Source organism: Lepus europaeus, chromosome 21, assembly GCF_033115175.1.
Source record: "Lepus europaeus isolate LE1 chromosome 21, mLepTim1.pri, whole genome shotgun sequence".
Lineage (NCBI taxonomy): Eukaryota > Metazoa > Chordata > Mammalia > Lagomorpha > Leporidae > Lepus > Lepus europaeus.
The window spans coordinates 8,943,819-8,956,415 of NC_084847.1; the positions used below are offsets into that span (position 1 = coordinate 8,943,819).

Below are 12,597 nucleotides of genomic sequence, written 5' to 3' on the forward strand. Positions count from 1 at the left end.
GTTCTGTGCATCTATAAACAAGCAAATACAAACACGCACACTGCCTATCTGTATGCAAATGATTGAAACCCACAGGCTGTGTTGCCTTTATATCTAAAACAAGAGGGCAAATGTGGCCAGAGCAGCTTTGCCAGGCAGTTTTGAATACTCTGACTCCTGAAGCTGCTCCTAGGAACATTGGGCAACAGGGTGGGGTGGCAGGGCCGTCCCAGCCCAGAGCCTTCTGATCTTTGCGTCTTAGTATAACTGGATCTGCCTTTGGCCTGGTGGCTTTTCTTCCCCTCTGTTTCCACACCTACCACCGCTGGCGTGGAGTCCCAGAGCTAAATCTGCCTCAGGGTCGGAGCTCATTCAAGCAACAGAATCTCCACACAGGCTTCCCTCTGCCAGGTCTTTGACTGGAACAAAACTCCCCACTTCCCATATAAGTACGGATCGGGATGGTGCCTTCTGGTCTTAGCATAATTGAATTTGACGCTAAAATGCCCATGGAAAGGAAGGAGTGTGCTGGTTTGGCTGTTCCTTTCCCACATTGCTCCGCTTCTGCCAGATTTGGCTTCCCCCAGCCATGAGGGACAGTCTTGCATTAATACACTTCCTCCCGAGGAAGAGCCACCAGCCAAGGGTGTGAAGGAGAAGCCAACTTCAGCAGAGTAGAACTGATTCTCCTGAATGTGGCCCAGGCTTTGCATTGCCGCTTCACACAGGGCTTATGGGATCCGGGAAGGAAGGGTGGAAGACTGCACACATCAAGGCAAATCCCATTTCTTCTTTCTCACCAGGTCTTCCTAATTATACATCACGCACCGCTGGTGAACTCGTTAGCTGAAGTCATTCTGAACGGTGACCTGTCTGAGATGTACGCAAAGGCTGAGCAGGATGTTCAGAGAAGCTCTGTAAGTCGTTAGTCGTGATGAGAAGCCACCGCTGGTTTTGTTAATCTGTGTGTTTCTCTAAAATCAGAAGCCAACATTCTGATTCTACAGTGACGATGAGGCTTGAGCTGGTCTGGGATTGAAGGAGCCTAATCAAGGTCTTGAAATGCATACCTGAGAAACCTGGGGTCAGCTAGTAAGAGGGGGTTTGATTGATCATGCATCATTGAACGTTGCGTTGTGTTACTCTGAGACACAGTGAGAAAATGCCTAAGACACGATGTCTTCAGAGGTTGTCCAGCGATGCTGGAGGCCTCCTGTGAGACAGTGGGGAGCGGAGGGGACTGGGCAGTTGGAGAGCACAGGCCTCCTTGGTTATTAGCTGTTCTGCCCCAGCCTGTGCTGCTCTGCAGGAATGTGGATGTAGTATTGTCAGGTTTTTTCATGTTTCCAGACAAGCTGCAAGTCTGCATTTTACACAAAATCTCTCTAGTTTTAAGTTATCAGTGAACTATGGAGCACGTGTGTGGTCTGCAGGAGCGTGGTTATGCTTTGTGCCCTACTGAAGGCAAGCACCTGGTGGAAGGCAAGCGTTGTGACTGCTCCCTGGGCTCCCCAGCTTGTCCTCTTGTCTTTACTGCCATCCCTGCCGTCCTCTGGCTCATCTGTCCTGAGCGCCACGCCAGCTCGGTGTTGCTCCAGGGCACTTTTCCCTCAGTGTGCTCTGTGTTCTTGCCTCTGTACCTGTGCCCCTATCATACATCCACCAAGGAAGCCCCAATGCCTGGTCCCCTCTTGTCAACCATCTCACCCTCTCCAAGCACCATGAAGCAGGCAGCTTGCCTGGGATCGGATCGGCTGCTGTGTGGGCTTGGTCTCCTTGTCCGAGATGAACACAGAGTGCTGTGTACGGGGCGTTTCCTACAGAGTCTGTCTGTGCAGCTGGGGGCGCTGGTAGACGCCACGCAGATTTAAGGGCCAGGCTCACCCTGGGACAGGAGCCTCTGTTGCACACGTGGGTGAGTGAGTGGGACGTCATCCTAGAGGTGAAAGACTGGCACTGCATGGACGACATTATAAGAATCCTCTGTCCTTCTGAGTTTTCTGGTGTCCAGTGGTCTCACCAGGCCATTTTGCTCTTCAGGGGGAGCATTGGAACCTTTGAAAAGGTTCCTGGAAACTTTGCATCCTTATTGATGGGAATGTTAGCCCAGCTGCATTGAATAGGGTCTTTTTCTGGCTGCCATCTGGCCTATCCTTTCTTGATTTGTTCAGCAAGTGTTTACAAGTCCTTTCTTTGGGCCAGGCATCTTGCTAGCTCTGGGGATGTGCAAAGTCATAAATCGTCCCTGTTGCGTTGGAGCTTTGCATAAAGTAGGAGAACAGATGTGGGTCCCACAGACAAGCAAGGGTACTGTCTCAGCCCTCACACATGCTCTGTCAGGATGGAAGAGCATCTGGTGAGTGGGCTCAACCTGCAGGGAAAATGAGCGGTGTGGGACAGGAGAGACGCCCCAGTGGCCCATCTCATGACAACACGTGGTCTGGAAAGCGCGCCACTGACGCAGTGTCTGTGTCTCTGGAGATAATTTCCTGCAACTTCTCCAACTAGCTTTTGCCAAATGAAAGCAAGCAACAGGATGCTGAGGCCATGTGCCCTGCCAACTGGGTGACCCTGAGCAAGTGTTTCCCCCCGGTTGGAAAACAGGGAGAGTGAGTCTTGCTCTGGAGACTGCTGGTGCGAATGGGAAGAACCTGTATTTACAGAGCGTATCAGAATGTCCAGCAGGTGGCAACCAGCCCATCACACCTGTTTGGTTTACTCTTTGGAGCTTTAGATTTTTATTTATTGAAATGTAGAGTTACACACAGTGAGAGGGAGAGACAGAGAGAAAGGTCTTCCATTTGCTGTTTCACTTTCCAAATGGCCACAGCAACTTGAGCTGAGCTGAGCCGAGCCGAGCCGAGCCGAAGCCAGGAGCATCTTTTTTTTTTTTTTTTTTTTTTTTAAGATTTATGTATTTATTTGAAAGTCAGAGTTACATGTTACACATAGAGAGAAGGAGAGGCAGAGGCACAGAGAGAGAGGTCTTCCATTCACTGATTCACTCCCCAATTGGCCGCAATGGCCAGAGCTGCGCTGATCAGGAACCAGGAGCTTCTTCCATGTCTCCCACGTGGGTGCAGGGGCCCAAGGGCTTGGGCCATCTTCTGCTTTCCCAGGCCAAAGCGGAGAACTGGATTGGAAGTGGAGCAGCCGGGACTTGAACCGGCGCTTTACCCGCTACGCCACAGTGCCGGCCCCAACAAGAAACTTTTTCCGTATCTCCCATATGGGTGCAGGTGCCCAAGCACTTGGGCCATTTTCTACTGCTTTCCCAGACCATAGCAGAGAGCTGGATTGGAAGTGGAGCAGCCGGGACTTGAACCGGCGCTTTACCCACTACGCCACAGTGCCGGCCCCAACAAGAAGCTTTTTCCGTATCTCCCATATGGGTGCAGGTGCCCAAGCACTTGGGCCATTTTCTACTGCTTTCCCAGACCATCGCAGAGAGCTGGATCAGAAGAGGAGCAGCCGGGACTAGAATCAGTGCCTGTATGGGATGCCAGCACTGCAGGTGGAGGATTAGTCTACTGCGCCACAGCGTCGGCCCTTCTTTGGAGCTTTAAAAGAGTACTTTATGAACTGCCAACATTAAATTTAGGAAGTTTCACATACAGTCTGGATTTCTGGAATTTTTTGGACAGTCAGAAGATCTGTTCCCCACTGTGCACGTGTCTCTGCAGGAAGCTTCACAGGGCCATGTGTTCGCCATTAACTTGGCTTCGTCTGCAGCCAGCCTGGTACTGACAGTCCACCTACAGTCACAACAGTCTGAGATGGAGGGGCTCCCTTCGCACTTTGTGTGTCTAGTGTTTCCCAGACCCTGCGATAGGCTAAGGTTTCATCACAGTAAGACAGTGGTGCAGTGCCAAAGTTCGACTTGGTGTTTTTTGTTTTTTTTTTTTCAAGATTTATTTATTTATTTGAAAGGCAGAGTTATAAAGAAGCAGAGGCAGAGAGAGAGGGTGTGGGGGGCAGAAATCTTCCATCCACTGGTTCACTCAGCAATGACTGGAGCTGAGCTGATCCGAAGCCAGGAGCCAGGAGCTTCTTGGTCTCCCACGTGGATGCAGGGACCCAAGGACTTGAGCCATCTTCCACTGTTTTCCCAGGCCATAGCGGAGAGCTGAATCGGAAGTGGAGCAGCTGGGACTCTAACTGGTGCCCATATGGGATGCTAGCACTGCAGGAGGCAGCTTTACCCGCTGTGCCATAGCCCTGGCACCAGACTTGATGAAGAGAAGAACCCAGAGATAGTGGGGGCTTTGGGTTTGCAAGGGTTTTATGATTGAAAATTTTTTACATTTTTATTTATTAGAGAGAAAGAGAGCACTCCCATCCTGTTATTCATTCTCCAAATGACAACAATGGCTGGGGCTGGCCCGGGGCTGAAGCCAGGAGCTGGGAACTCAATCCAGATCTCCCTTGTAGGTGTCAGGGACCCAAATGCTTGAGCTGTCACCGCTGCCTCCCAGGGTCTGCATTAGTAGGAAGCCGGAATCAGGAGCTGGAGTTGGGAGTCAGACCCAAGGTGTCTGATGTGAGATGCAAGTGTCGTTTCACTGCTAGGCTACAGTCCACTCCTACAGGAGTTTTTAAAATTGAAGCAAGAACACTTAAATGAGACTTTTTCTTTTGGTGTGCATAATACATTATTGTTGCTTGTAGGCCATTTTTGCCAGCAGATCTCTGAAACTCACCCACCGTGAAGCCCAGTGCACTGTCCACGTGCTGCTGAGCCACCTGCATAACCGGAACTTTGTACCCACTGAACAGCAGCTCTCTGTTTCCCCTAGGCCCAGCCCCTGTAGCCACCACTCTGCTCTCTGCTTCTCTAAGTTTAATGATCTTAGATACCTCATATAAGTAGGGCCATGCAGTATCTGTCTTTCTGCCCTTGGCCTAGATTGTTTACTTAGTATCCTCCTGAGTTGAACCATGTTGTTTCCTCCTTTTTATTTATTTATTTTTTAATGCGTTTATTTATTTGGAAGGCAGAGGAACGGAGAGAAAGAAAGAGGAGTGTAGACAGACCAGGTGATCTCCCCCATGCTGATTTTCTACTCAGATGCCTGCAACAGGTGGGACTAGGTCAGGCCAAAGCTAGGAGCCAGGAACTCAATCTGGATTTCCCACATGGGTGGCGGGAACCCACCCACTTGAGTCATTACTTGCTGCTTCCCAAGGTGCATAGTGGCAGGATGTTGGAATCAGGAGGGGAACTGGGACTTGAACTCATGCATTCCTGTATGGGATGTCATTCTCTTTAACCACCATGCCTCTCCCTTTTTATTTTTTTTAAGGATTTTATTGATTTATTTGAAAGAATGACAGAAAGAGAGGGAGAGAGAAAGAGAGATCTTGTATCTACTGGTTCCCTCCCAAAATGCTACAATAGCCAGGGCTTGTCTAGGCTGAACAGGAGCCAGGAATTCCATCTGGGTTTCCCACAGAACCCAGGTACTTGCACCATCTTCTGCTGCCTTCCCAAGAGCATTAGGCGGGATAGGAAGCATTAGTTGGGTTGGAAGCGGAGTAACAGGACTCTAACCTGCACTCCGATACGGGATGTGGGTGCCTCAAGGAGTAACCTGACCTGCTGCATCGCAATTCCCACCCTTCTTCCTTCTTCCTTTTTAAAGGCTGAGTAATATTCCATTACAAGTGACTACCGCATTTTCTCATCTGTTCATCTTCCAGTATGCAGTTGTTGAATTGGATTTTTTATTGAGAGTTGCAGACTCACAGAGAGATCTTCCCCCACGTCTCTCACTGCTAACAGCTTGCAGAAGTCTGGTACAGGGTCACAAGTGGAATACTGACACTGATAACGAGGGGTCTGCACATTGTACAGATTGAGCACATTGCAGACGGTCCCTGGCGCCCTCCACTTAGGATACGTGCTTCAGTGGGACCTTCCTACCCCAGGGCGCCTGTAGGAGAACTGGTCTGTCCCCCTGTGGGCCTCGTCTTGGGGCGAAGGTCTCCGCCTCCACCGTGAGAGACACACAGCCTGTCTTCGGGACCTGCTCGTTGGTTGTGGTGGGCTCCTGAACTGAAAATGAAGCTCTTTCTGGTGTAGAAAGAATCTCTAGCTCAAGTGAAAGTGTCGGCTCCCCACTTCCGGTTAGGGACGGCTGGTTGTAGTTTGCTGGTTCAAGTCGAGCGCAAGGTGAATGCCACCCGTGAGTTGTGTGACAGCAGTCCTGGTGAGATTCACCTTCCCTCCCTGTGAGCTAGAAGTCTCCTGTTGCTTCCTGCCTAACTCGGATGTGGTTTGATCAGACTTGTTTTAAGTTTCTTGGTCTTTTTTAACCTACTTTCTCCTTCCCGTAATTTGTAGATAAGTTACTGGTATTGCTTCATTTTTACCAGCAGACCTTTCACAAAACCAAACCAAAATTGAAGAGAGAGAAGCAGAGGGGAGCGCAGAGTTATTTAAAAGGACTGTAATTTAGGGTTAAATTTAAAACACATCAGCTTGCTTAGATAAATGTCTAATTGAAATTCGTCCGTGCATTAAAATCATATGGTTCCTGCTAAGGGACGGTTCTCCCTGAATTCTGCCGCAGGACAGGCAGTATTTCTTGTCTGGAGAAACAGTCACTCTGAGGCTGCCAGCGTCACATTATTTTGGCCAAGTGAGCAGACAGGTTAGAGTGTGGGGAGGCGTCATTACTCGCAGGTGTTTTAAGGATTTGTTTCCACACTGGGTTGCTGAGGAATGGTTCTTCAGTGTTGGCATTGCCTCATTCGTTCCTTCGGCAGGCGTCTGTTGTGTGCTTGTGCTGGGAGATTAGAATTGTGGGGGAGCCCAGGAGAGGGACGGCCCTGTTCCCACTGGGTTTCCCACCATGGGCGTGGGGGCCGTGGCCAGGAGATGGCTGTGTGGCCTGTGCCCTCATGGGGCTTGCCAGAGATGATGAGCAGGCGCCCCGTGCAGGAACGAGTGACTCAGTGGGCAAGGCTCACAAGGGCTCTTGGGACCTTCTCGTAACAACTCCCAGGGCCGTGGTTGCTTGCCAGCCTGCCCTGCGGTGCCACCTTCTCTGTGCCCTGAGGCAGTGTTTGCGGAGAGCTGGAGGGGTTGTTTCCAGTGGCGCCTGCGAGGCCGCTGAATGCTCTGGAGCCAGACCACTGTGCTCTCAGGGCCCGGCTCCACTTCTGTAGGCCCTGGCTGGGTTATTGACCTTGCAGACCTCAGTTTCCTCACCTCTACAGGGAGAGTAATAAGAATGGGCTTGTGATGAGGAGTAAATGCCGTGCAAAGTGCTTATTGCAAAGCTTAGCACCCACTGTGGGCAGATTTTACATATGGAATTACAGATGCTCCTCAGCTCCTGATGGAGTCCATCCTGAGAAATCTGTGTCAACTTGAAAATGTGGCATGGCAAAACACCTAATCTGTTGAACACCAGAGCTCGGCCTAGCCTGCTCTAAATGTGCGCAGAACAGTCACACTGACATACAGTTGTGCAAAATCATGCATGGCGTCCCATATTAGAGTTCTGATTCAAGACCTGGCTAGGGGCTGGTGCTGTGGCTTAGCGAGTAAAGCTGCTGCCTGCAGTGCTGGCATAACATATGAGCGCCAGTTCAAGTCCTGGCTGCTCCACTTCCAATCCAGCTCTCTGCCTTGGCCTAGGAAAGCATTAGAAGATGGCCCAAGTCCTTGGGCCCCTGCACCTGTGTGGGAGACCTGGAAGAAGCTCCTGGCTTCTGGCTTCAAATCGGCGCAGCTTCAGCTGTTATGGCCATTTGGGGAGTGAACCAGTGGATGGAAGACCTCTCTCTCTCTATTTGCCTCTGCCTCTTTGTAACTCTGCCTTTCAAATAAATAAATACATTTTTTTAAAAAAAGACCTGTCTACTTGGCTCCTGATCCAGCTTCTTGCTAATGCAGCTGGGAAGGCAGCAAAAGATAGTGCAAGTACTTGGATCTCTGCCATCTATGTGGGAAACAAGATTGGAGTTCCTGTCTCCTATCTTTACCCTGGCCTCAACCTGGCTTTTTAGGCCATTTGGGGAGTGAAGCAGTGGACAGAAGATCTTTCTCTCTCTCTTTCTCTCTGGCTGTCACTGTGTTTTTCACATAAATAAATATTTTAAAAAACCTGTCATACTACTAGATACTGAAAAAAATAGTTGATAGTAAAAAAAAAATCCTCTAATGCAAAGTCGATTGTGTCACAGTGTTGACCATCTCGTGTAATGTATTGAATACTGAACTGAAGAGCAGAATGGTTGTTCTGTATTGTTAGCCCAGGAAAAGATCACAATTCAGCATTTGAAGCAGGCTTCCTACTGAATGTACAGGGCTTTCACAGCATCTCAAACCCCTAAGACAGATGGGCACTTACCTTAGTGTGTAAGACACCAGCTAAGATGCCAGTGTCCCAAATCCCATCCTGGATTCAGTAAGCGGCTCTGACTCTGACTCTAGACTCCAGCTTATGGCTGGTGTAGACCCTGGGAGGCTGCAGCGATGGCTCAAGAAATTGGGTTCTTGGCTTCTGGCTGTGGCCCAACCAAGTCCTGGCCTTTGTGGGCATTTGGGAAGTGAACCAGCTGATGGGAGCTCTTTCCTGGTAAGTGAGGAGCTGTCTGCGTGAGGACCTTCGTTTCGGAGGCTGAGCATCCCCTCACACCCTGCCTGGAACCTCCCTTCCTGGCTTCCCAGGGGTATCTGGAATGAGGAATCTGGAAGCAAGCACAGTGCGTCCCTTGGGGAGGTGCCTCCTGACCAGACGCAGACGCAGGGAGAGAAGCGTTAGCAACGGTGACAGCAGTGACCATGACAGAGACAGCACTAATATTCAGCGTCACCATTGACTGACAGTGGCTGAGCCCTCTGTGTGTGTGTGGTGCACTTCAACCCAGCTGGCCCCAGACTGAATCTCTAAAAAGTGCAGGTCTTTGATTGCTAATGTGTGTGTTTGCGTGGTGGTTGGCTGGGAATTCAGGATGGGATGTAAGGATTCTGGGGCACAATAGGCTTGCTTGTCCCAAAATGAAGACGTTGGCCATCCCTCTGTAGGTGCCGGTTTGGCTCGTTGTAGAGGTCCCCACATGATTCCCTGCCGATCCGGAAGAGTGAGTGTAGACAGAAAATGCTGGCCACAGTTCTTTGCGTGATGCCTGTCATCTGTAGTAGCTGGACCCTCTGCCTCGCAGAATACTCCCCCAGGACTAACAGAGGAGCAGCCTTGCTCTTCTGGATGTTTGCAGGTTCAGAGCCTTCACGGTGGCCTTGGGCCCGCGCTGCTGCTGCAGGGCCGTCTTCCCAGCCTGGGCGTGCATCTGACAGCCGTGGCGTCTCCTGCGTACAGAGTGCGTCAGGCCATCTAGCACCCCTTCCAACCAGGATTAGAGTTCCCGTTTGCCCTCTGGTGGCCCCCAGCTTATCAGTGCTGGTTGGAAGCACAGAGTCTTCTTCCTGGAAGCACGGAGCCTCTGGGAGAGGGTTCATGTGAAGACTGACGGGAAACAGACCTCTCTAAGCCAGGGGCCTTCACTGACCAGTCTCAAACACTCCCACAGAAGAGTTGGAACTGGGTGTATTTTCCCTTTCTGTGCGCAGTTGTGGTCTCTCCTCTAATCCCTCGATGAATTTATAGCTCGGAGGCACCATTACCACCTTCATAAGTATTAAGTAGGCTGTGTGCATCTAGGAAGGTTTGAGAGAATACAAGAAAATCCAGAGGGTAGCATGTTCAACCCGTCAAGGAGGCATCGTTAGCTTGGAAGCAGGTGCCTGTCCCTGTCTCCAGGAGCGGAAGGTGGGCTGGACAGCTGCTGGGAGCCCCCTGTAGTGAGGCTATGAAGGGAGTAGCCTGTGGCCAGGGCCACAGGGGACCAAGCCTCCAGGCGAGGGTGCTGCACCTGCTCTGGCACCCAGGGAAGGGGCAGGCCTTTAGAATCACCACTTCTTGGAGGAGCCAGTAGGGAAGAGCAGAGCTGCCACAGTGGGCAGGGCCGTGGGTAATAGAGGAGGCTGTGACAGACACAGGATGAGCCAGCGCTGTGCTGTGAGTGGTGTGAACCCCTCTGCCCACTGGGGACCGTCCCTACCCTCCATTAACCATTCGTGACTTCTTCCAGGTTTGTGCTAAAATCAGGAAATGGAGGGTAGGGACGAACGAGGCACCCATCACTCCTGGTGCCTGTGCCTTGGGGCATTGCTGGTTTTCCTTACCAGGCTGGCCTCCTTGTGACTTTCATCCAGACTTTTGAATTATTGAATTGGGGTCAACAATTTACTGGTACCTGCCATTTGCCAGGCACTGTTCTAGACCCTGGAGATGTGTCAGTGAATTAAACAAATACCCCTGACCCCTGGGAGCCTCTGATCAGACAGAGGAGCAGTGACATAAGCGTTACCACGTGTTAGATGTGAGGAGCTCTAGACAAGTTGAGCAGGAAGGGACAGAGGGACCTGGGGCAGCATGTCGAGGCTTAGGTGGGTACACGTCCTAATAAGGTGGCCACGGTTGGCCTCCCTGAGAAGGAGCTTAGGCCTGAAATACAGAGGTGACTGGAAGAAGAGCATTTTGGATAAAAAGAACAGGCAGTGCAAAGGCCCTGAGGCAGGATGGCGTCTGGAGTGTTGGAGGACCGACAAGGAGCAATGTGTCAAGGGGGCAGAAAGGACGAGATGGGGTTAGTGAGGGGATGAGGGTCCGAGGCGTGTGGAGCCTGCAGGCCATGGGGGGACTCGGGCATTGATGCTGAGGCAGAGAGGACCCTCCTTGCCTGTTTCCCAGCGCTCAGCGCGGTTCCTGCAGCGCACATTGCTGGTCTAGAGGTCGGGTCTCAGCGGGGGAAGCCGTGCGTCTCTAATAAGCCACGGAGCTCCAGACTGGGTTATTGCCAGCGTCCTCGAGCCAGGCAACCTGGCTGTGCTCGGGGAAGCTTCACCTGGAACAGAGGCCACGGGGCCTGTAGGTGGGTGCCAAGGGGCCTCTCCGTTCACTTCCTGGAGCCCCTTTTCGTTTCTTGGCACTCCCGCAGATCTGACACGAGTGAGGCGGCATTGGCCTAATGGTGTGAGTCACGCGTCTCTTGCCTGCACCCCAGCAGGTGATTCGCAAGCAGGTCCGGCTGCCTGGGTGCGGGTGCCCGCTGACCGCTGCTGTTAGGTAGAAATTCACGGCCTCGTTTCAGGAGAGCCTCCTGGGAGCCTCCAGATAAGCATGGGGACAAATTGATAGCTTCAGAGGCAGAGACAAAAAAGCTAACATTACAGGGCTTTTTATTGACTCAGATGCTATTGTTCTGAGTGACACTTGAGTTACAGATGGGTCACTCCTGATAAGAGCAGCGCCTGTCTGCTGAGCGCAGGCTGCCTGGCTCACCCTCTGGACTCCCTGCCGCAAGTATTTATTGGGCACCCACACGCTGCGGGCAGGCGCCGAGCTGGCCGCAGGGGATTCGGAATGAGCAAGACACATGTCCCTGTCCAGACAGCCTCTCAGGGACAGACAATAAACAAATGTGTCCACACAGGTTTCAGATGGGATCTGGGAAGGAGCTGGAAGGATTGCTGGGTTGGGAGGTGCTGGTGCAGGAGTGGACCTTGTGTTTGAGAACTGCCCAGCGGGACCCAGCCCTGCAGAGGGTGGGGCTGGGCAGGGAGGAAAGCTAGGAAAAGGGCGGGTCAAAGACGCCTGGGAACCCTCTGGCTGTGTGGTCGGGAGAGACGGTGGCTCCTGATGAGGGGGCCTTGCTCCCTTTAGAACAGACGGGCCTGCCTCATCCCATAATCATCATCACCCTGAGAGCCAGAGGGTGTTACCATCATGCTCTGCCCAGGGGGAAACCACGGCTTCCAGGAGGGAAATGGCCATCCCGTTGGCATTGCAGGAATCCAGCCGTATCCCATGATCCTCTTGTTCCGTTTCCTTCATCACTGGCTGCAATGACAGGCGCTTCCAGGCTTTACATTTTTGCTTATTTCAAAGGCAGAGCAGCAGAGACAGACGGGAATCTTCCATCTGCTGTCTTACTGCCCAGATGCCCATCACAGCCAGGGCTGGGCCAGGCTGAAGCCAGGAGCCCAGAACTCCTTTAGAATTTCCTACATGGGTGGCAAGGACCCAAGGCTTGAGCTGTTACCTGCTGCTTCTCAGGGTGTGAATTAACAGGAAGCTGGATGGCAAGCAGAAAAAATCAGAACTCAAACCCTGACTGCTGTAAGATGTGTGTGACCCACTGCACCGAGTCTTCCAGTCATTTCCAGTTTAGTGTGTGTGCTGGGGATCATAGTTCTGGACTGGATGATTTAGATACCAGAATTCACTATCTTATGTGGGATTGTAAAATACAGTTAAAAAAGAAAAAGCTCTTCCCAAAGAAATGATGCTTGCGGTGCACCGGGTAAAGCCGCTACCACCTGCAGCGCCAGCATTCCGATGGGTGCCAGTTCATATCCCGGCTGCACCACTTCCAGTCCCGTGTTTATTAGCCAGTGACTGAATGCCAGAGAAGGTGCCAGACGTGGCGGTAGGTGTTGAGAGGAACAGAAAAGATGGCTGGAGTGTAGAAGGCGAGGAAGGCTAACCTGGCCTGTTGCAGCCACTGGAGGTTGATTTCCCAGGAGAAATCGCAGCACGGTCTTGA

The 12,597-nt window shown here is 51.7% G+C and overlaps 1 protein-coding gene across 2 annotated transcripts in view; it reads left to right on the top strand.

Annotated features, from left to right (window-relative positions):
• Positions 1-12,597, top strand: part of CLEC16A (C-type lectin domain containing 16A) — a 204,697-nt gene that overhangs the window by 35,633 nt on the left and 156,467 nt on the right. For both annotated transcript variants that reach the window (XM_062180005.1, XM_062180006.1), the window contains exon 9: positions 783-896. In XM_062180005.1, the coding sequence (XP_062035989.1) occupies positions 783-896 (114 nt within the window). The remainder of the gene's footprint in view (positions 1-782; positions 897-12,597) is intronic.